Here is a 24430-nt window from a genome sequence, read left to right as displayed (position 1 = left end):
TTATATATACAGGTGTGACTTGGAAAATACTCCTTCATACTTTTTGTAAGCGGATGGGGGAACTTGCTGAAACTTCACAGGAGGTTGATGAGACTAAAGTTTGGGTTTGTTTTGTTTAAAAGAGTGGATGTGTATAAGGGTAACTAGAACACATAGTTGTTAGAAACTGAAGGAGTATTTACAATCCTTAGCTTCACTCTGTTAGGAGATTTAGTGTCAGTTTATCCCATGTTTCTTCTTCACATTCTTAATGCTTCATCTGATCTACTTGGAACTGACCAGTCTTGCAGACAGGAAACAAGCATGTGGAGCACAATGGAGCCTCGCAAGTCCCTGTGTTTCTACTGAACACTAAAAGTAGATTGGTGTAGTCTATTTTAAAATGATCTAAACATTGAGCATACACATCCTGCAGCCCTCGATTAATGGAAAAACTAAGAGCTCTATTGTAGAATGACAAGATCTTTTTATTATCATACCACTAATAACAAAAGGATGGTGGCATCAGAGGACCTACTGTGATCTGTACCATCTCTTGCAGTCACATTAGAAATAATCTGTAAATCAGTTTGACAGAGTTCATCAATTTGAGCAATATATGCTGGATACATACCCCAGTACACATGCTGAGAGGGTCAAATTACCATTAGTTCAAAATCCAGTCTGTTTTTTGTAGAATGTTGTTAAATCAAGTGGAAGGAATAAAACACAATCAGTGACAGAGGGACAGTTAAACACCAGCTGACAAGAGACAGGTTACAAGCATTTGGCAATAGTAGAGCTTTGCATTCAGTTTGTATGCTGAGTGTGTGTGCCAGGAAGAACACCAAAAGAAAGCTTTTAAGGCAAAATAGGTTATAGATCCTCGCTCTTCGATAGTGGGGAGGGCTGCAGCAAAGAGTGTGGCTCTTGGAGGCCTGCTCTTCAGGTCCAGGCAGTGTTACAGGGGTAACACTGTTTTGCCCCTGACAAGGGCAGTTCACTTTGTCCCCAGAGAATCGGGGTATCTGTAGGGTAGCTGCAGCTATTGCTATCCAGTTTGGGAAAGAGGAAGACTGTGGGTCATACGTGGGTTTAAATGATAGTGAGTTTGGTCCCAGTTCTACGTATCGCCTCTGAGGTTCAGCTTCTTTGATTTAAGACTTTTTAAGGTAATATCTTTGTTCTAGCTTTAATATTTGTCTAATGAGAGACACCTTTCGTCACCTGAGGTATAATGTTTCATGCAATAGTTATTCCTACTGTTTACTTTGAAGAAATCGGAGATTTAGTATTTGTGAGGCAAAAGGAAAAATGATACCGGAACTGAAATCTTCTTTATTCACAAGCCGAATGTAACGCAGTAATTCATACTGTGAGGTTTCATATATGGCACTAGCATTGTCCATCCCCTTTGTTCACAGGGACTCGCCGTGCACCTCTACTTGACGAAAAAACTGCCAAGTGTAACTTTGCTTTTTTCAAGGGGACAATTTTGTACTGGTGGAACTCTTTTCCTATCCCAACTTCAATGTGATCAGGATCTCTGAGCTCAGTGATGATCTTGGAACAGTGGAAGGCAGAGATTTTTGCAGGTGCAATGTTGTAATCTTTTTGGCTAGTATGGCTGGTAGTGTAGTACCTGGTAGTTTAACTTTTTGAATTCAGAAATTTGGTCACGTGATTTGAAGCAGTTGTTGCCTGGTTTGTAGTCTGTTGCCTCAGGAGGGTTGCTCCTTCAGCCTCTTGCAGGACTGCAAGAGGCAAACCAAAACACAACCCCTCCAGCCTGAGCCTGGTCTCTTCACTGAAAAGCATGCTGCTATAGCCAGTGGTTCTTTTTTTTATAAACTTTGCCCTCCTTCCTTCCACCCCTAATTAAAAAACAGCAGCTTGAGAGCACAGCAGCAAATGCACATTAATATCAAACAGAATTTTCACTACCATTTTCATATTAACATGAGATGTCAGAATGTAAAGTTAGCTAGATCTGCACATGGGACCACTCCTGCTGTTAAAGGCTTTATACTGGAATGGAGCCCACAATTTTTAGAAGAAGTGCAACATTTCCAGATCAAATATTAATTACATGCTATATAGAACCATATTTTTCAAACAAATTTTATAAATAAAAAGCTAGGCCTTCCAAACCATCAGCAATATTAATTTTGGATTTGAAAGATTATGAAAGATAAACAGCCACGTAACTGTGAACTAGAAAAATACTGGCCTAGGTTGCATAAAAATCTCCATTAAATAAATACCGTAAGTTTTCACTATGAAAATTCAGTGGCATTGTACTTTAAAAAACCATAATGAATTAACCATCCATTAATGATACTCAAGTTGTTTTTCACAAATCACATACACATACAGGAAGTCAGATGGCCAAAAAAGGCTATATACTGGATTAATGCACAGTTCGACAGAAAGTACTCTTGATATGCTTCTGCTCCTTCATCATAACTTCCTGACTGTTGCTGCAGTTATCAGCTGCAAATCCTGTTACCTCCTCCTCTAGGTTGCCTTGCTGTCCCAGGAGGTCCAACACCCGAAGGCTGTAGGTGACTGCGATTGTGGTCCTGTGCATTCATCCCTCAGACCACCGGTTTAACCTCAGGGTGATTTACAGTGAGTGGTTCTGGTTTCCAGTCTGGTTGGAAAAAGTGAATATTGAATGTCCGTGCCCAGTTCTCAAACACTCGTTTCTCTGTGATGAAACGATGATGACTGCCCTTTCGTCCCCGCTCGTGTGAAATGTACATTGTGCATTCATCAGGTCCCAAAGGTTCATAATAATGATAAGGTACTGAAAGATGATTAGGATCCCTGTGGAAGAAAGAAAATAGATGGAAGCCCAAGATGTTCTTTTTTTCCTGATTGAAAAGATGCTATCTGTAATAAACTGATGGGCTCAAATTCACTTTTTCTCCCAGTTAAACCAAATTTCTAGGTAGCTGTATTTTTCTTGCATATTTAATACATCAGAATGGGGCAAAGGTGTTTTCTTTGCTCTTTCTATTGCTCTCCTTTAATCCCCTCCTCCCAGTTAAATAAAGGACAGCAGTAGCTCAAAAACAAGGGAGAGTGCTGCAGGGCTGTGTTACTACTATGAAATTTGAAGCAAGCTGCTTAAAAGAGATTTATATCTAGATTGTGACTCGTAAAAAGCCTTGCAGAGGTATTTACTGAACTGGGGGAAGAAAGGGAAGGGGAAGATAGAGGGGAGGTGGTTATCTGTGTCACATCAGCTCTGTTGAACATTCCCAGCACAGTGCACAAGGTTCTGAGTGCACAACTTCAATGAGAGTGTCTGCATGCCAGGTCAGTGATACAGTCTGCTGTTTCTGGGTTTATAATCAAACATCTGATGCACAGATGACTTCTTTTTGATTTTACAATGGCAACTTTCATGTATCTAAGCTAAAAATTAAAACCGTTCACCCATAGTATTCTTCTGACCCTGTGAGCCCATCGGCATTAACCAGCAGGAGATAGTACTCATGTGGTGGCACATAGGATATGCCAAAGACCAATTAGATATTTAGGATAAAGTTCATTTTAGCAGTTCTAACCTCAATGTTTTGATGTTATGTTCTGTAAAAGGCACATTTGTCTTGTAATAAGCCAGAGTGATTCATTCTCCTTTTGTTTTATTCTCTACATTAAACTGTACCCATTATGTTTTGACTTTGGGCCACAGGCATTTTGGGCTGACAAGAACTCATACAACCCTCTCTGTTATAAATTCAAAGAGAGATAGCTGTCCCAGACAGAATAACCCAATGGTACTGATCTCCACAGTTGCTACTAACTATTCTGTAGTGGCAGAAAAGTTAATCCAAATATTACCATTTAGTGAAGCCGTGGAACTGCTCTATGTTAAAGCCTGAGCTGAACAGGACCCTAGTACAAAGCAAGAAATCTCGTGCAGATTCAGGGCTGTCAGTTCTAATACAGAGTTGATTATTTTCATCTTGAAGAGCTAATATTGAAGCTCACTTTCAATTGAATGCATCCACTATCTGTCAGTATCCTGTCCTGGGCATTATTTTTACTGTGTAATTCTGTCACCTACGCAATTCTCTAATTTTTCTTATTTTACCATTAACCATATTGTATATGCAGTGGTAATGTATGATATTGTTGCTGCTTTCCATTTGTACCTTAGATTAACGTTTTAATTCAATCAATCTAGCTTCCTGGTAACACAACACGGTGATCAATCTTACAAGACCAGAATAACAATAAAATCGCATTTCTAGAATAAGATGAATTCTAAATCTACTGTATATATTCTCACCGGAATACATAAGAGTGAAAAGAAATTCTTCAATACCTCACCTACAGAAAACATTTGTAATGTAAAAAAATAGCCTTCATATAGAAATCTAATAACTTTTTTTAGCTACAACTATTAGACCTTGATCTTCAATTAATTTTTCACAACTTTTTTGATACATTGGACCTCTCATTATAATCTCTTAAATGAATCATTTGTATGGTTACTGTAAATCTAACAGGATACATTTTAATGGGATTTTTTTTTTCTTAAGAACTACTGAAGAAATAGACCTCTGCCTCTCATTCAGACTGCTCTTCCTTTCTGCACTGAAGCTGGATTTTACTTTTGTGTTCTCGAGGGTAAACCTTTGTTGCTCAGTGTAAATTTACTGCTTTAAAACTAGGATTATTAAAGTTGGAATCGTATCTCCAACAAATGCAGTCACAGTGGAAATAAGTTGACTGCTGAGGGCCCAGTACTGCAAACTGAGCCTGCAAGGCTGCTGGCCCCGATACCTCTGGGTAGATTTGGTTGGGATCCTCCCTCCGCTGCCCCACCCCACCCCTTTTTTTTTATGAAGGCCTGAGTTGGGTTTGCAGAACATGAACTGGAAGAGCAAAAAGCAGGAAATGAATCGCTGCATGGCTCTTCCCTATTCCTTTGCTGTACGCTGAAACTAGCGATGGATGATGGTGATAACTGGAATCAGATTTCTCACGGAGGACTTCTAGGAATGCTGGTCATTGGTTTTTTCTCTCTGCACAAACCCCAAAGTATACAGGTACACAAAGGATAGGTGGATCAGACGGAGAGAGGAAGGCGAGAAGGCTTGATAGTGGTCCTCCCTCTTCTCCCTCACTCTGGTAACTTAGTACTTACCTAGGGTTACACTCTTCTGTTGCCTCTGAAGCAACATTTTGAAGCCCATACCTCCCAGTAAGTCCTTTATCTCTTACGTTATCAGTATTCTACCTCTGGCTATTCTCTTTCTACCAGTGGCTTTCTCTTTTGAAGACAGGGATTCTGCATTACATCAAAGGCTCTGAAGCTAACACCAGAGTATCCTAAGTGGATGCCCTTAGCTCCAGGCTGGAACAGGCCACTATATTTTGTGCAACGTCCCGTTAGAAACAGTGCAGAAACACCCGCTGCACAGGGCCCGGCAGGGGAGAGAGGCAGAGGAGCACAGTCCGGGCACCCTGTTGGGTTCAGGCATCCCCTGATGAGTGCTCTCAAGGCTTGTATGCACATCTACTGGCTGAATTGGAGGTGAATTCAATGCAAAAATGAAAATGCTGGTAGCTTTAGACCTCTCCAAGACTGCTCTGCAGCCGACAGGACATCTACTGGCTGAATTGGAGGTGAATTCAATGCAAAAATGAAAATGCTGGTAGCTTTAGACCTCTCCAAGACTGCTCTGCAGCCGACAGGCTTTGAGGCTAAATTCCAAATGTATTTTGGATTTAGGAACTCTGAAAGGCAGTTAGATACCTAGGACATTTTGTCTGAAGTCTCGCCTTTCACGGGAGTTCTGGATTCCCCTAGATTGCATGCTAATAAGGTTTGGACTTGAACTCTGGCTTGAGTAACTACACCATAACCCAAATTAACTGTACTGTGTTATCTTCTAACTCTGCAATTAGCTTGTGTCACCAGCAAATGAAATGCATGAGTAATTTCTATTCGGAAATTGCTTGCCACCTCATTTATTAACATTAAAACAGATGCTGTTTTATCACTGACTGATACTGGACATTAATCAGTATTTTGTCAGACTTTGCATGCATATTAATATCACAGCTGGGAGGAATCTAGGAAAGTTCCTCTGTAAAATATACTATACTTCCTGCCTAATAGCCTGCCAGCACAGCAACTGTGTAAGTGCTTGTACCCAATGTCAGTCATCTATCGTTTGCCACTTCAGTGCACATTTTCCCACAGATGGTATCCACCCACAGTGAAAGCTGAAAATACAGCAAACAGCGTTTGCCTCAAAAGAAACAAGGCAGAAAAACAAGGCCAACCTATACCACATTCTGGTCAACCTCTTCCTTTACAAATGAAGAGCCATTATAAATCAACCCACTAAAACCATATGGACTCACATGCTTTGTAAAATAATTTGTATTTTGAAATTTTGAAGGGTGACTAAAGTGTTATTAATATGTTGAGTGATGGGCAAGGTGCTGCGCCAGGACCATGAAGAAAATTTCTGGATCATTTTTTGCCTTCTATGCTCAGGATCCCATTTCCTTGACCTCCATACTAGCCCTGTTTTCCAAACCATTTATGCACTTTGTTATTAAGTTATTAAGGTAATGAGGTGAGATTCAGGTATATGGACCAAAGGGCATGACTATCTCCCATACAGTTTACCATCCTGTGAGCAACCTTCTTCTTTCAAGCCCCTGATAAGCCCCAGGAAATGTAACTAGCACAACTGCTTCTTTGCACTCGATTTAAAGCAACTGAAAGTGGAGAGAGGGAGGTAAGAAAACACTAGATTTAAAAGCTGTACCCAAAGGAACAAATTAAAGGATTTCAAATGCCAATTTTCAGGCAAATTATCACAGATGGGAAATGGCCTGGCAGTCAAATGAGGATTCTTGCAGGAAAATTATCTGGCTGCATAATTGGAGCAAAAATTATTCATATTAGTTAAAATCAGGCTCAGAATTAAGTTTGTAAGTTTCCATGAGTTCCAGAAGGCCCAGGAAGAGGAGGGGGTGTTAAAGACGGCTCTTCTCACTAACACCTTGAGTCTTCCTTTGTGTGCCTGTGTACCCAGAGATATCTGCAAGGAACCAACCTCTCACTGCTGCTGACACTCCAGCGGACAGGAATTGGAGTTACTACAAGCCACATTAAGGCTTGTCTGTGTCCTTCCCACCGATGCTGCTGAGCAGCCACTAAGAAAAGCAGCAGCACTGCAGTGCCTTCAGGAATCGTGGTGCTATCTGTGCACCACATTCTGGCTGCTGATGTAGGGAGGCAAGGGAAAAATCCTTGATGTCCCAGATCAGGAGTGAGTCCTGGGCATACAGCAGGCTGCCGGAGGGAGCTCAGAGAGGGAAATGCTTCCCATCTGGGGTGCTAGTTTGCTCATCCCTGGCCACTGAAACAAAAATACCGCAAGATGTCTTGTCTTTCTTGTGACAAAAGAGTGAGAGGTGCGCACACTCTCCAAAATCTTTGCACTGTGCATGGAAGCATAAGCTTTCATCTTATTCTAGAATGTGCAAGTCAGATGTATTTAACAGCATGAGACCAATATCAAAGCCCTTAACCCTTACTACAGCATAAATCTGTGGCAAAGTAAAGGGATTTGATATTGCATATAGCTTTGCTGTAAAGTACTGGAAATTTATAATAATCAGGTTACCAATTCCAGTTCAGCTATAAAAATCAATGTCCAGTGAAAGTAAATAGAAATGAATCTAAAACACGTTTATTGCAATTAATAGTGACAAATCTTTTAGTCTGTACTCCAGACTCCTTCACTAGACTATTTTTCCTGCACGGGTGGGAAGCAATTTGGTTAATGATCTTAAGCTAATAATTTGTAGTAGAATCAACAGTATGATATTCATGATACCTTTGAGATGTCCTTCACGTTACAGATGTGATACTAATTTAGTTCCATGACAGTGATCACCCACACTCATTACTTACTCCACAAATTAATACTTAAAAAATAATGGGTATCTGCTGAAGTTGTAAATTTGGTGATACTAACTCCGAATAGAAATAAGAGTATTAATTTTTTTTTAAAATCTTAATGAGTCTTCAGTTGCATAGCAACTAAAGTACCTACACCATTTTGCACATGGATGAGAGGCGCAGGGTGGGGGTTTTGTTGTTGTTGTTTTGGTTTGGGGTTTTTTTTTGAATGGTAGATTTGTATTTTGTCTGACTGAAAACCAGGAAATATGGCTTAAAATTACAGAATCTTTCTTTCTGCTATTCTGTTTTGCTGTCTTATTTCTTTGAAAGGAAGCACTGTTTAACTTCTTAATGAGTGGCTGAAGAGCAAACTAAAAAGGTTAACTGTATTTGTGGCAAGGTGTTCCTTTCATAGATCTTCCTGTATAGCTTCGTCCAGGCATGGCAACTACAATTTTCCCCTTCATCATCTGGGGAATAAACCTGAAGTAAAGACACTTTATATTATTTTGATTAAGAAATGACCTTTTACCTTTTTATGACCAGGTGAGTATACCTTTATGTTAAGATATTTTTATGCAGGCTGTAGGCACTATTGCTTCTCTCGATGGTAGGCTCGATTAAAAACTTTCTTGTGTTATAATTTAATATGTCTATCTGATTTCAGTGTATCAATTCCATGAAAGCCTTTCATATGGTCTCAGTGACAATTTTAACCCCTCTTAAAAACAGTTTTGTTGTGTTTTTTTTTAAATTATGTACATGTATCTAAACTAATCTGACTTTGCCTGAAAAGTAAGGATTGAGCATTGCTATGCAGTGAACTGCTGTCTTCTGCATTTTTAGATCATCAGTTTATTTAAGAATTACTTCCATGTGCCACTGAAATACAGCCACTTGTGAAGACAGACAGACCAGCCACTTACAGAAACTGAAGTGCATCTTGGCCAACTGAAATGACAAGGGAACGTAAATGCTGTGCTGTGGAAGGTATTTATGTTGTCTGGAATATCTGATCTAGTTTGTTATTTTCCTTGGAGAATTCATGATGAAATCTGGCAGTACATCACAGCATTTATCATCAGTGTTTTGTTATAATTTGTAGAAATTCTCACAAAGTGGAATTTAGTGTTGACATTTTATACTGTAATTTCTTCAGGGATTTCTACTGTGGGCCTAGGACAAATGCAGATTCCTTGAATGATCCTTTTCAGTGCTCAGAAGAAAGTCAAAGCAGTCCTGCTCTTTGAGAGATGAGCTAACCTATCACTGCAGCCTTGCTCCCCTTGCCCCTGAAAGGCATCTTGAATTAGTCCATGAACCAGACTGCAGTGAGATCACCAAATTTGCAACAGAAAACTCAAGCGAGTACTGCTTGGTGAAGGGGATTTGTGAGCGGGTGATGAAATGTTACACTGATGCCTGCCATCAGTCCAGACTGCCATTACTAGCTCTGTGCATTACTGGGTCACCTAACAGTGCAAATGGGATCAGGACTAGGTGTGGGCGCATAACCACGTTTTTCTGAAAGGCCAGAGTGCTAGGCCTAGTAATGGATGGACAGGTGATATTTAAGTCAGCATAAAGATTGCTGATGTAAAGCAAATTTGTGTGAATTTATAGTGGATCAGTACTTTGCATCATGTGGCCAATGTCCAGTACCAGAAGTCCTGAAGGCTTTCCCTGTATCACTGATCCATAGTGCGAAAACTTAACCAGGGCCTTGGGTCCCAGTCCTGAATATGGCTGGAGGCACAAAGTAGCTGTAAAATGTACACAAGCTGTTACTTTATAAAACAACGTGAAGGGGTCACATAGCTTCCACTGACAGAATTTGTGTGCTGCTTCTACTGCTTGTGGCCCACACCCTGCATGCCCAAAATGGATGATTAAAGGACTGATCATCTCTTCTGTGGCTCCAAATTCTGGGGGGTTTTTTTGGTGCGGATTATTTAGGAAGCTAGTTTACTGGAAGATTGGGATTCATGTGACACAGATGAAACAAGCTTAATCTGAGTTGTGTAGAAAGTTCAATTTAGAAACTAGTCACTGTGAGAACTCTGTTCCTCTATTAACTGGGGGGAAACTTTAAAAACAAATTGAAAGTAACGTTTTCTAGTACTTCTTTTTTCAGATTAATTTCATGCCAATTATTGCATTACTTCTAGCTGATAAATATTCAGAGACCAACAAGATGGATTAATTCTCCCACACTACAAACAAAATTTTTAAATATTTTATATAACATAATTAAATGCTGTTTGTTGTTTTCAGAATCAGATCTTGGGACATGTTAATTAATTGCTTTAAGAGGACTGAAGACATATTGCAGAGAAAAAAAACCTAAAAGATTCAGATATTTATCTGTAATGTTCAACCTTGTTGGCTAATAATGGTTCCAAAATAAATCCTACCTGCAGAAATCCGGTGGCACCATGCCATAAACATTTATCCTGTCACAGAGCTCTAATGCGATAGTCATTGTGAACCAGCCCGTGCTAAGCCAAGTGTTGGATATCTTCCTGAAAGCAAAAACATAATTAAGTTTCTAGGCTAACAAATAATTCTTGAGATATCTGAAGCAATTTCTGGGTATTTTTTTCATTCTTGTGAAAGGTTATGAAAATTGGGCAACCAAGACTACTTTGATCGTTCATCTTTTAATGGTTTTGCTAGTGTCTTCTGTCAGTAGACCAATCTATGCAGAAACTGCCCTTGCTGTAATTAATTTTCAGGCACAGCAATGTTAATATTTAGCTGACCTTTTGGCAAGTTTACTTTAAGTGACTGAAACTTCATGTCCTATATTTATATTCTTCTGCTAGTAATCTATACACATCTATAATCACTTAATGAAGCTTACACACTAAGTGCTCAGGAAGACGCATCATGGGGGATGAAGAGGGCTGCTTAAAATGCTGCCTCCCACAGCACACAGAGGAGCCTGTCTGTTGGAGCAAGACCTGGCCTCAAGTGCTTGGTGTAAGCATCTTTCCTCCCACCCTGTCCATGATTTGGTTTCTAGAAGCTCCCAGCCACTCACTGTGACTGCTGGCAGGAAACTCGTATCTATGCCTGTCCCTTACCCAGCCTGGGAGACCTTCACCCTGGGTGCGACCCCTCTGCCTGCCCTGAGTCCCATCCCTGCCTGGTCAGACCTTTGAATGTGAATGACAGTGCTGCAAGGGAGCCCTCTAAGGCAGCTCCTTTCCTGGCATTCTCTGCAGGCTGGGAGAAATCTTCAAAAGAAGCACAACTGATCTCAGCATTATTTATGCAAAATAGGAGATATCTCCATGTAACTGCTCACAGATGTAAGACGTTTACAAGATGTGCTTAAATTTTGCACAGGTTCTTACCTGCAAAATGGCAATAGTAACATTTCTTCTTCCTAGCATTTGCTCCTTATTCCTGTTTAGGGTGTAAGAGCTGGGGCACTATAATGGTTACTGGTTGCCTGGCACATGCACTGGAAGTCCCAGTCCTGTGTTAAGTTCTTGCACTGTCCCTACACCAGCAGAGAGCTGGCAGTTTTGGGACAGGAGTGTCAAGAAAATACCAGTGAGGAGCATGTCTTAAAGATGTCGTAAAGGCATATTTAGGGGCAGCCCTACGGGACCAAGTCAGGCACCTCTCTTAGAAATGGAGGCACATAAAGTCAGGTATTTGCTCCAGAGAAAACAAGTTCACTCAAAGGTCTCCTTTCAAATACTGTTAAAGGAGACAGCAGGTCTCCCTAATGGCTCCTCAGCTAGAAAAGTCCTGCAGGAAGAAGTTCAAGCTTGTGTCATTTCCGACCCAAAAAGGCCTCAGATTCCTGATGACAGGCTGTCACGGTGACTGGCTCTCCTTACATCTCGTACTAAAGCTGAGGCACTGTGAGAGCAAGTGCAGGTTCTCGGATGGCTTATGCGCTGTGTCAGATTGTACTAATATGGAACACACATTAACCCCATTCCACCACACCTCTATCTGCCTGACACCTGCAAAATTTTGTGACACCCCCCCTCCCCTCAAAAAGCACAGCAGAGAACATGAGGTTCTCATCAAAGCAGTCACCTGGGAATCCCAGGTCCTGAGCCCAGTTCTTTTACAGTTTACCCAGTGATAGCAGAGTGCACAACAGTCCTGGAAGTGGGGACCTGAAGTCAGAACAGCCGCTGCAAGCAAGTGCCAGCAATCACCAATATGTAGTTCAGCAGGCAGCAGCCCACCATAACAGCTTCCCAAGCTAATGCTAAACAAGTTGGTTCCAAGTAGGTCACCTACAGGGCAGTAGGAGGGGGACGTTTTGAGCACCGTCAGATTGAGGAATGCCTTGTACCAAGGTTTCCGATTTCCTCAGTGAATTAGACTATTGCAAAGAAAAAAAAAAAAGTAGTGGTATCGGTGCTGGTTGCTTAAAAGGCACTTCTAAACATAAGGGAATTCTTTAACCAAAAATGCCTGAGGGATGCTGGGTAATTTGTCCTGTCCTTTGTGGGTCACCTGGTAATATATGAACTCCTGAAACGTACGTTTTTACTGCTCCTGACATACAGACTTTCAGGCTAAGCTAGCATTTGGAGAATAACATGATTTAAGCATCTCATTAGTTCCAATTATGGGGCCTTATTTATTTTCTGAATTTGCACTTAAGCTTGGGGGTGGTGGTGCAATTTGTCACAATGTCATAGCTGGGTCATAAGCTCAGCAGAGGCCTTCAGGCACTGCAACAATACAAAACAGTAAATAATAATTTTTGGCTCAAAATTATTAGGAAAGGGAAAGGTAGGGAAAAGCCTAAAAAATTTGCTTTCCTGCCACTTGAGCGTTTCTGAGCTTATGAACCACTAGGTAATTCAGGAACATGTTCAGGCTAAGAGTACTTTGGAGCTTGCACAAGGCCACTGTTTTAGGTGCCTAAGACCTCATATTCCAAAACCAAGGGAGCAATTATATCTAGACCATGACCGAAGTGGCTGGGCTTTGCACAGGTCAGGCAACCCAGCTAGGCTGACTGCTGAGTTAGTTTTCTTTTTGCTTACACACACTTACGCTGTAATTTAGTGTTTTCAATAAACAGGAGAATAACTGAATTTAAATAAACTAGTTTAAAAGCTAAACAATGAAATAAAGATTTAAGAACTTACTCAAGTACCACTTCGGCCTCTTTAAATACCATGTCTGTAGGACAGCAATATAGAAACGGGGTTACAGTGTCTTGCTTTTTCATAAAAGATCTGAACAAGAGTCCAACAAAAGAATACTGTTTTTATACCTAATCAGCTGTAATGAAAGAATATGAAGAACTGTCATGTGCTTATTAGGGGAAATTATCAGATATTCTTTTATATGATGAACTAACACACTGTGCTGATAATTCTGTAGTGCACACTAAATTACAATTAAAGGCCTTTCTGCTCCACCAAAATCTCATTTATAATCTCTATGGAAATACTCTTCCTGCAGTTATTTCATTTATGCTTCCTTTATCTAATTACTATAATATTGGTTCTGAATCGTATTTTCTTAATGTACCCTTATTCAATTATAAAGTTATTTTCAAGTACAGTTACTTTATAATACCAAGTATATTGCTCTGCATCCTTTGTCATTCACCGTACTATTTAACTGGCAATGTTTTCTGAAGGTTTCCCTTCATTTCAAAATCAGCTTTTTTTTTCAAAAAGCACAATACATCCAATTACCTTTTTTCTCATCATTTTCAAGACAGAAATGAATGGTTTGATTATTGCAACCTTTCAATCAGGCTTCTCTCTCCCTCTTTTGTTTTTTGCAGGCACTAATGTCAAGAGCTCAGCAGAAACATCCCAGGGAACAGCAACATTCTGGGCTGTACAATGTTCCGCTCCTGTCCCCACAGCTACATAAATTTTCCTCCATTACAAATTCCTTCCTACCCATGTTTCTTTTCATCTTCCCTGTTTTTCTGTGCTGCCTATTCATTTATTTTCATCTCCCGTTTTAATCTTCTTAGTCCTTCAAGTATGCTGTATGTGCCCTCTAAAGGAGCGGTTCATACACAGCAGAGCCTGCAATTTCTTAAAAGCAACAGGACCTGTTCAATGAGGCTGAATTTTGCTGGCATCCAAGTGCCCTTGATTCACACTGGGAGTTCAGGGTGCCCGTAACTGAGTCCACTATAAACTTGTTACAGTGTCATTAATGTCTCAAATGCCTTGAGAATATTTCAGGAGCCAAGACTGAGCCTGGTGCCTGTGCAGAACAAGAAATGCTTTCATCACATGCACAGCTATATGCCTCTTGCTCCAGATGGGTGATGCAGAACCAGAAAGAGCAGCTTGCCTGAAACTGCACAGCAAATGTCAGGAAAGGAATAGGACCCGGGCTCCCCATGGCGGAACTGGCCAGACTGAAGCAGAGGAGGTAAACTGTTCCTCAAAACTAGGGACTGCATGTGGCCTTATGCTGAAAGAGTAATCCAGGAAAGGAGATGGCAGTGTGCATTCCTTGTGCACAGGGTCTGACTCTTAGGGCTGATGGTGGCCTGTGCTACAGTGCAACTACAGGCTTTAACTTTCATGCCTTTGAAAATACTGGGCATACAGATAATCCTTTGCACTTTTCTTGAAGGGTTCAAATGCTTAATTCACCTTCTCACTTTGCTCTACTCTGGGTGAACAAACCTGGAAAAGACTGTAACACATCAGAACTGGCAGAGTATCCCCCCTTGTTATCCTTCCTTCTTGTTCTGGCAGAGACTTTGAGGATGAAGAGAAAAGGACCTTTAATGGTAAGAAACTGACCAAGTTACTGTGTGCTCTAGTGCTAGCGTGTGTCAATCAAGATCTCCGATACATAGTTTGACCCACTATAACTGAACAGGGTTCTGCAAGCAACCATGTGGGGTATGACAAAGGCAGCAAATGCCAAGCAAAGATACAGTCGCCGTCAGCGAAGAGGATACAACAGTTTCCTCTAACACCGGTTCTGCCTTTGTTGTGCAACCCAGAAAAGAAAGTCCATGCTCTTGAGTCCTACCTTTCCACAACAGGATCGAGCCCAGCTCCAAGCTTTGGTGTCTATGTATAGTATTTGTGAAGCTAGAAAAATCTCATCATGAGTTACTGCACAATAAACCTACCTCTTCATTTGTACCTAAGTGGATACCCTGTTCCATTTTTACAGCAGCATATTTTGTAAGTAAAAAATAGGAGTTCATTAAAAATAGATGTATTTCTTGCTAGCAAGTCTTTGGTTTAAATGCCCATTTTCAAACGTTATATGTGAAAATGCTCAAGTCCTGCAGTGGGTCACTTACTAAAAATTTGATTTGAAGATCAGCCTACAAGTCATAAACAGTCTCATAAAGATGTAACTATCATCATAACTTTCCTTTTCCCAGTTGGAAATACAAGATGAACTGTTCTGAAGCACCTAATGTATGACTAATGTTTATTTGTTTTACAAGAAGCTTTACAGCTGCAGTGTTCCAAGAATGCTTAAATTCAATAAACAGCTATTATAATTCACTGAATGGTGGCACTTCCTCTATAAGAAAACATAACCTATCCATTCTGATTTTTCAGAATCAGTAAAAAAACTTTCAGGTATATTACCCCAAAGTGAGATTTAAACAGCTCCTGCCTCCTTGGCTGTATAAATAGTACATCCAGATTCTGGTATTCTAAGTTGATAAGGCAATACTGCATACAAATTATTTTGATGCCTATTTTTTACTTCTGTTACAAGTGATGTTATTTGGCACATCATACCATAATGCAAGTCATGAGGCAGACGATTTAATGGGTGTGATGGTCCCTCTGAGCAGATCTGAAATTGGTATATATAAACTACATTATTTTACTACTGTATGACAACCCCCAAATGTATCCACGTAAGTTCTCACCTGTCTTTCCCAGTTTCCCGTTTAAAAAGGTCATCAAATTGAAGCATCTTGTGGCGAGAAATCATATATGCTTTTAATTGAGGCAGTATCTGATTCATCAGCTGCAGGTTATTATACACCAAGCCTTTGCCATCTCTCCTCATGTAGCTGCTAGGACCCCAGAAGATAAACACAGCACCACGGCTCATATTTAAGAGTTCGTTGCGATTTCGCAAAATCCTCTGAATACTGGAGTGTGCAATGACTCGAAGGCTTGTTTTGTTTCCAACATCTTTTCCATAACCTCGAGTAGGTGCATCATTCATTCGTATTACACACTCTGTCTCGTCGATTCTGTCACCTTGTTTACTTCCCAGAAGGTGTCCAGAGCTGGTTACCAATGCACAACTCTTGCAGTGCATTTTTAAAGGCTGCAAAGACATACATACTTCAAAATTAGCTGTAGACATCTTCCCATTCACTACATGATAACTGTATTTTTACATGTACATAGCATATATTACAGCAAAAATCTCAGAGGACTTTACATAAATCTCTCCCAGAAGTCTTCCCAAATAACTGGGGACACATTACCTGTACATTTTGTAGGTGGGGAAAACGTCGTATAGGTATAGCCCTTAAAGTTCCTCTGTGGAGTTAAGTCTACTGCTTAAATCCTCCTTTCCACTGCTGGTTCATATACAGTAATTGCAACAGCTTCCATACTGTTCCCAGCTGCTTAGGATTGTACTTCTTCCACTTGCCATAAATGAGCTATAGTTGTAGTATTTTTGATTCTTCCAATTTTTTTGGAAGTTCTCATAAGCACAGATGTGAACAGCTTTTCAACCTTGGGGTCAGGACATTTTGCTAAGGGAAGAGAGTTATACCCTTGGTCCAATCCTTCCATGCTGTTTCCAAGTTGGTGCCATAACCACTGCAGTGCTCTCGTACCTCCTTTGTGGTTCAGCAGTCAGAGCTGGTCATTAATGTCTGATGGTGAATTGGCGCACTGAACTTTTTCTAGCCTGTCAGGTCATGTTTAAATGTTACACAGTAAAATGGAACAGGGGGTGCCTTAAGTGGTTGACCTAATGGAATCAGGAGAGTAAACCAAGCTTTCATGAAAATGAAAATGCATGATAGATTGTATTACTGAAGTAAGCCACCAATATAGAGATCAATAAGAGTATGCAAGTGTATCTGCTGCTCAGCATGAGAACTAAAAAGGGGCAAAGGGTTAACAGTATCCCCACAGTGCTACTTTCTGACAAGTATACAATAAACTGGGAGGTAAAGACTGCAGTGTGCCTGGGTGGCCCTCCATGAAACAGTATCTTGCAGCATTTAAGGCCCATAACATCAGATTACAGAACATACATGGTGTGTATTTTACTGTTGGGGAGGATGGCAAAGAGACTGAACTGTGGTTGCTCACCAGTCTGACGTTCCTTGGAAGGCCATTTTGGTTCATGATCTTCTTGATCTACTGATCCTCCTCCCTACGTATGTCCACCAGAATTTTATTTTCATCATTAACCATACAGAATGGCATTCCAATACCTTCCTGGTGAATAACAGGCTCCAAATCGGACACACAGCATGCTGAGAGCAGTTGTCTCCTGCACTGTGGCACTGGCCTGATCCTGTAGTATACCAAGGAGGTGACAGTATTCATTGGCTCTGAAGAGGGCTAGCAACCTAAACCCATCTTTGACAATAAGGGCCTCAGCACCTCAAGATCAAACCCTGTGGCTCTGCATGGCAGCTCGTTGTTGGCACCATTACAAACGTAGCTAGCGTGTCTCCAGGTGTAAACTTGGTGGGTTTATTAGCAATGAGGAGAAGTTATGGTGACATGTAATTACACTTAATATCAAACACGCATATATAGCAATCAAATGAGTAAATCAGTGTGCAGTGAGGCGCGGCTTAAAACTCTAAAGCTGAAAAGAAGACATAACCTAGGTTTGAGATAATCTCAGTCCCCTGTTTGAAAATGCTTTGGCTCCAAATACTTTTGAAGCGGGTATTTTACTTATGTAACTTCTTTTTAATTTTGAAGGTAGTAAGTGGTTGCAGTCCGAACTTTCTTTCTATGAGAATAGCTAATGAATGATGAAGTGCTTTTTAATTAAAGACAAAATAACTAAACTATACAATTTGTGTAATGATATAACCAGTAAGCTTTGTATCTCCATCTTCCCTAAACAACAAAGTCTCTTTTCTTTCACATATATGGTTTGTAATCCAGAGCTAATGATATGGGTAGAAATGTTCATGCCTTTGTGAGCCAAGGTTCCTAATGCAGTATTTACACGCATTTTCCTTTAAGCTTTCATCTGCCACTTTGATGAATTACCTAGCATAAGGCTCTAAGGTGAACTAGCTGCTCCACCATCATGCTTGGGAAAGCAAGATGAAGTGCTAATGAGGTTAAAGGAAATGTAGTCAGCACCATTGTTAACTTACATGGGTTTGAATATCCACACAGCAAGACATTTTCACCTAAACAGTCTCCGCTGGTTTCTGGCCTACTGATCTACAACTTAGCTGTTTCTTTTAGAAGCCTGTCAGAGAGTCCATCCTTAGGAAACAAGGGCAACCATCAGTGGAGCTGTGGAAACTTGGGGAGGGAGGGGATGTCAACATTTGCTAGATGATAAACATTAACACCCCCAAAAACATCTGTCCCAGATCTTGTTTGAAAACTGTTCCTTCTGGGAAAAAGTCTTTAGACTGAAACATTCAGGTATTGCCTAGCTACTTCTTGAATGATGCATGGGGGCTGAGCCAGTGTAGCTGCTCCAGGCAAGTCATTTTCAGTCACCTCACTCAGATTCTTTCACTTGAAGTCTACAAAACTCGCACCTAAAAATTGTCTGAGGAATTCACAGCCAACAGCCACAACATTCTCATACCAGCTCTTTATAATGCTTTGACAATATTGAAAGCAAGGGGGGGGGAAGCTATCGGCTGTAATATCATCTCATTGGGAAGCAGTGGTTGCACCAGAAATGTCATCTACTTAAGCAATAATAATGGAGGCACAAGGCAGTTCTTTGGGATTGATGGCCAGCTGGAAAAAGTTGATGGCCTGAGAATAACCAGGGGCCATTAAGCCAGAAGAACATTAACTCCACAGAAAGCTCTGTGTTACAGTAATTATTACTGTGATAGTTGGGGGAAAAAAGCAAACCAAAAAAAAAAAAAAAAAAAAAAAAAAGGCAAACCTATGACATTTGAGTTGTATTTTAGGTAGGTGATGCAACTCTTCCTTTGTGAGCCTCGCTTCAAAATGCCCAGAAAAGGGATAGGGTGAGAGGTAGGTCTGAGTTTTACGGCATCTGTATTAATTACCTTGAAATGTAACATACCATCCATGCAAAAGCTGCTGACATTTAATCATGCCCATTGCCAATAAGCAGCCACAGTTTCATGTGTACCTGAACTACATGTACAGCACCTTGCACAGCACAGCAGAACACGTGGCTACTTCTACAACACAAGTCAGCCATATCAATACTTAGGGCACTAAGAGAGTGAACAAGCCAAGTATCAGCCAAATACATTGCCCAAATTAGCTCTCAGTTCCAGTCACCTAAAAATATGTATGGGGAGAGGGAGAATAGACATTACAAGACAGCAAGCTCACGGTGCTATAGAACCCCAGAAGATGGCAAAATCAGCTGGTGGTTTTCTGGGATAGACGGGCTATCCCAAGGGAATGAAGGGAGCAGGTGAACCTTGCTAGGTTCTGGTAAACCCTGTAACAGCAGCTTAGTGGCCATAACAAATGAGTGCAACCTTGCACTGCTCTAAGTATCATAGGCCAAACTGACTCCTGGCAACTTTCACTTAGATATATAGCCCAGTAAGTGCTGTTGCTGTATCATATACGTCTGATTTGTGTAAGACAAACAGAAACAAAAAACAATATCACAGTTGTTTCTGTATTTTCCAATTTGAGGCAATCTACTCTGTTACTGACTTTAAAATCTGTGTTGTCCAATGACAGAAAAATGTTATTTTCACACACTTTATTGCTTGAAAAAAATCAATGGAAAAATGTTATTCCTGATTCAGAATATGTTACTCTTAGATATAATTATTTTCTTTGTGATGAAATAAAATGATCGATTATTTTTTCTTACAGAAGTCTTTTGATTTTAAAGCCAAGCTTTAGAAAACAAGACAATTCCCTCCAGTAAAATCACGAACACCGGAAAACACACTTTTTTCCTATACTGAGTACTTCATGACCTAGTTTCAAGACCCCTGGGTTCAGATCATTCCATTATCAGTAGTATAAAAGTTTCCTTTCTATAAATAAAAAAAATAGAGTCTTATATCTCGGCAATCATGACGGGGGGCGGGGGGATGGAAAGATTGACGGTCTTCTGGAGTGAAGAACAGGTCATTACTGAGTTCAGCAGAAAAAGACCACGTGTCAGTTCATGAACACCAGCGTTCCTCATAGATACATCTGGAAATATTACAGCTGACTTCAAAGTGTATTGGGAGAGAGCAAAAGAGACCAAGAAAGGTTAAAGAATATCCAAATTCCTTTTGGATGAATGACCTTTAACTAAGCATTTGAGACTGAAAGTGCAAAATATCAATAAGGTACTTGACAGCTATGTTTTTCTCTTGCACTGCAACACCTCTACAGCATTTTGTTAGCCAGCGCTAGCATGCTTGTCTTCTGTCTGATCCGGAATGAAAAGCTATAGGGTTGCTTCACTCTACATTAACTACCTGAACTGTATTACTGAACCAACAACCTCCTCGGCAAGAGCTCCCAAACTGACTGCTAAAGTGAAAGCAGTGGTAGAAATAAGACGACTGATGTACAGGAAAGCAAAACTGTTTCCATTTTCAACCGAATTAATTCAGTATATTAATTGTTGAAAAAGCATACATAAACATTACAAGAGACAGTCTTACTGGTTCAGGAGAAAGTGAGCTTATTCCAGAGCAGTCTAGCTTTCTCTTTTTGTTATAAAGCAGATAATTTCATTGGTAGGAGTTTCACGTCTCCCCTACCTAGTGCCCTTTGTGCCTGGCCTGAGCACAACAGCTAGCCTGTGACGCTCACTGTATGTTACCTCAGCATTTGCTTTTTATGTTCCTTGCCTTGCACACGGGGCAACTTAATCAGCATTTCATACATACATGATGTTAATGAACCCTGTGTTCACCCCACATTCAATGTAATTTATTACTTATGGCTTGTTCTTGATTGCTGGGTCATCAGCCACCGGCAACAACACTAATTAACACACTGCCAGTAATACAGTATTTTGTTCTGGCACCTTCAGTTCTAACTTTTTACTTTCTTGTAGCTTTGAGCAGCTTTGAGGTTTCTCACAAGCTGCTGGGTCAGGACCACTGCTCCACTAGCCTGGCTGCCTCTTCCCAGTTGTCCTCTCCCAGAGGCTTCGAGGACAATCCCCCTGTCACAATGCGCACCTCAACCTCTGCAGGAGCTCCAGGCATCCCCAGCCCACTGCTGGCACATCACAAATGGATGCTCCAGCTCTTGTGAGCCCCTGTCACTCAGCCCTGCTCCAGGTATAAAGCTTCTCTTGCCATTACATCCATCCCTTGTGAGCAAACTATACACATTGTTTCTACCAGTGTGCCTCCTTCCTTAATATTTCCCTTGAAGACTGACGACTGTAAGGCCAAATCTGCTTTTCTTTGAGAAATTCCCAACTATCACCTTAAAGTAGAATAGAAACCCCGAAGCTTCATATTTGCTAAGTAACTTCTGTTCTGTAAGTCAAGGCAGCAAGCTGTGGGGCCCAAGCTGTCTCACTAGTGAAGTACAGCTGTGCACTTCAGAAGTGATTTCCACAATGCCAGTACTCTGGGACACACGATCCTCTGAAAATAATGCAAGTTCCTTGATTATTTTTGCTTTGTAGTATATTGGGTTTGGAACAGTGCTTTCATAATAATATGAAAAGAACCAAAAATGAAAAAAACACACAAGCACAAAGAGTTTCCTTTGGTATTTTTCAAGTCCCATCTACCTGACACACTATGAAGTGATGCTCTCAAACTGGTCTTCTCTGAACAGTAAAAATCATTCAGATGCATATTGGGATATCTTAGGTAATACTTCTGTGTATAAAAAGCTGGAACAAAAAAACAGACTGAAACACTTAAAGCATAAAGAGAGTTTTGAACTTCAACCAACTTCAACTTGCTGTGGTACACGCCCCTTTCAACTCTCTGGGAGTTTTGATTTTGTGGTGCCAAGTTCTGATCTAAGAGATGATTTTGCTTTGACCATGACATTTTCACACGTGTGTTCAGACAGGGAGTGTAGCTTAATTTCTACACTCTGCACGCCAGCTCAGACCTTCCCCTCAGGTTTCATTAATTTTCATTCTTTAACCCTTACCCTAGCAGGTACAGAGAGCTCTTGAAGAGGGGGAAAACAATTCCTCTGAGCAAATATGTTTATAATTTTTGTCAAACGAGATTTTTGGAACGCTAAAGAATCTGCCACGAAAACAAACTTTATTATCCACTGAACTAAAAGCACTGATTGCCTTGAAAAGTATATCCCTGTGACGGATATCATACAAGTAAACAGAAAGGGTTAGGAGATACCACTTGCCCAACACTGTTAATCCTTATGCAAATCCAAATAACAAGCATTTGAAGCAAAACTTTGCAATTCAAAAAAGGTCTGGCAAATCTGTTCATAAAGATAAATGCATGTCTGTTTACAAAGATAAAAGATAAAACAAATGAATTTCTTATTACTTCTCTTTGTTTCTTGGGCTGTGGAGCCTGAATACGCAAATGTTGTGGAAACATTAGCATCTTCATTTCCCACTGATTCTTCAGAATTAATTATATAACTGGACTCTGCCTTCAGATATTTGATAAGTAGAAACAGTGAAATAGCCACACTTCAGCAAATGCATTCATCGCACTAGTGATCACAGCACCCTAGGTTTTACTCCTCCAAGGAATGGAATATTTTTGGTTTTCATGATACTATACTGATGGGCATCTGCAAAACCTATAGTAAAAATACAGTAATTCTATTTTCAAAAGGTCCTTAGACATATCTAATTCAATTTCAAAACATGAGGCTATATTATGAAAAGAAAAATAGAAAAACAAATGCACTCCATAAAGCTTTCAGAGGGATAATTCCCTTAGAAAAAGTACCGTTAAGCACATTAGTCAATGAAGAGTCTTCTGCTTGTGTGAAGTGTTTTCCGGCACATTAACTCTTTTTCAGGGGACTGCCTGCTAGTCAAAGCTTCCATTAGATTAATTAAAATATGGCTCCTTTCACTGGAAAGAAAAGGCATGAGTTTGGTTACAGGACATTGACCACCTATAGAAACTGAGCCCTTTCTAGTTACATAAAATACAAGCAGAAGCAGTACAGGAGACTGAACAACAAGATAACTTTTACTATATGGAGCACATTTCTCTTCTTATTTGGAAGCATGATTACCAGGTGCTGATGTTTTCCCCTAAGCCACCTGAAGTGAATATAAGGTGCAACCTTGCAAATTGTCAGCACATATAAAGCTAAGATTTAGAGAGTAGTTTCCATCCTGCATCCTATAAATGTGTCCCATGAGGAAGATTAGTATCAATCATAGGCTTATTGGAGAGTGAGATAGGATACAATGATAACCTGAAGCTATCAACTAGAGTAATGGTCTAAGAAGAAAAAGCAATCAGAGAAAGAAAAGAATATCCTCAATGAAAGACAGAACTGGAAAATCAGGCAGGAATGTATCATGTTGATGAACATGAGCTGTTATACAAGAGAGAGAATCATATGAACAATATACAGGCTCTAAAGAAATGGTTATTGCCTAATGTTTATCTTAAAAGGAGTGCAAATAGACATCCATATTATATCAAACTGCTTTACTTTTGTTCTGCAGTTAAAGTCCTTGCACTAAAATGCAATAAAACCACAAGCATGGTGTCTTAACTATGCAAATTATCATCACTGAAGTGTCAGAAAAACAGGAATTATTTCAATGGTCTACAGAAAAGGGATTGGACAGTTTGGATTTTTGTTTCGGAAAGTTTTCACATCAACTTCTCATCTGCTTTGGTATGTTTTGGCAAATCTTTCCAGTTTAAATGCTTCGTGGAAATATGCCCTCAGCTGCTCTCTCTGTACCTGTCATGGCTGTGCAAGATTTTGGTTTGAGCTTCAAGTTTTACAGGGTCACTTTTTTCATCCAACCCAGCCTTAAGCTAAGCATCACTGATCCTTAAAGTCTGTGCCTAAGTTTTCAAATTCAAGCACTCGTTTCTTTCTGTGACACTATTTGGCTCATCCAAATGCATCTAAACTCTTACTACGACTATTATCGCTACAAGGCAATGTGATAACAATTGCAAGGACGCAGGCAAGCCTTTCCAATGGCACCCAGTTTCAACATAACTTCAACATAGCATGCAGAGTCTCTAGAACAGGCCAGATAAAATTTAAGACCAAACATCTGATTAGAAAGTTACTGACCCCATAAAGAATCTTCTCTAAAATATGTTTTGTCTTGTATTTCTCTATCTTGTTGAAATAGACTGAAAGAAAAAACAAGGCTCCTCCTTCCTTCTTAATATTTTTGTTCAATAATTTTATTCAAAGGTCT

General features: G+C 40.2%; 1 protein-coding gene across 2 annotated transcripts in view; it reads right to left on the bottom strand.

The window, feature by feature from the left end:
* Nucleotides 1-388: 388 nt before the first annotated feature.
* Nucleotides 389-24430, bottom strand: part of ST6GALNAC5 (ST6 N-acetylgalactosaminide alpha-2,6-sialyltransferase 5) — a 75536-nt gene continuing 51494 nt past the window's right edge. For both annotated transcript variants that reach the window (XM_049808588.1, XM_049808590.1), the window contains exons 3-5: nt 15801-16210; nt 10342-10449; nt 389-2808 (exon numbers count right to left, since the gene is read on the bottom strand). In XM_049808588.1, coding sequence (XP_049664545.1) covers nt 2577-2808; nt 10342-10449; nt 15801-16210 — 750 coding nt within the window. In that variant the 3' untranslated portion in view covers nt 389-2576. The remainder of the gene's footprint in view (nt 2809-10341; nt 10450-15800; nt 16211-24430) is intronic.

Source organism: Accipiter gentilis, chromosome 8 (genome assembly GCF_929443795.1).
Source record: "Accipiter gentilis chromosome 8, bAccGen1.1, whole genome shotgun sequence".
In the NCBI taxonomy this organism is placed as follows: domain Eukaryota; kingdom Metazoa; phylum Chordata; class Aves; order Accipitriformes; family Accipitridae; genus Astur; species Astur gentilis.
The sequence above is the reverse complement of the archived record's forward strand: the minus strand, read 5'-3'. Positions and strand labels throughout refer to the sequence as shown.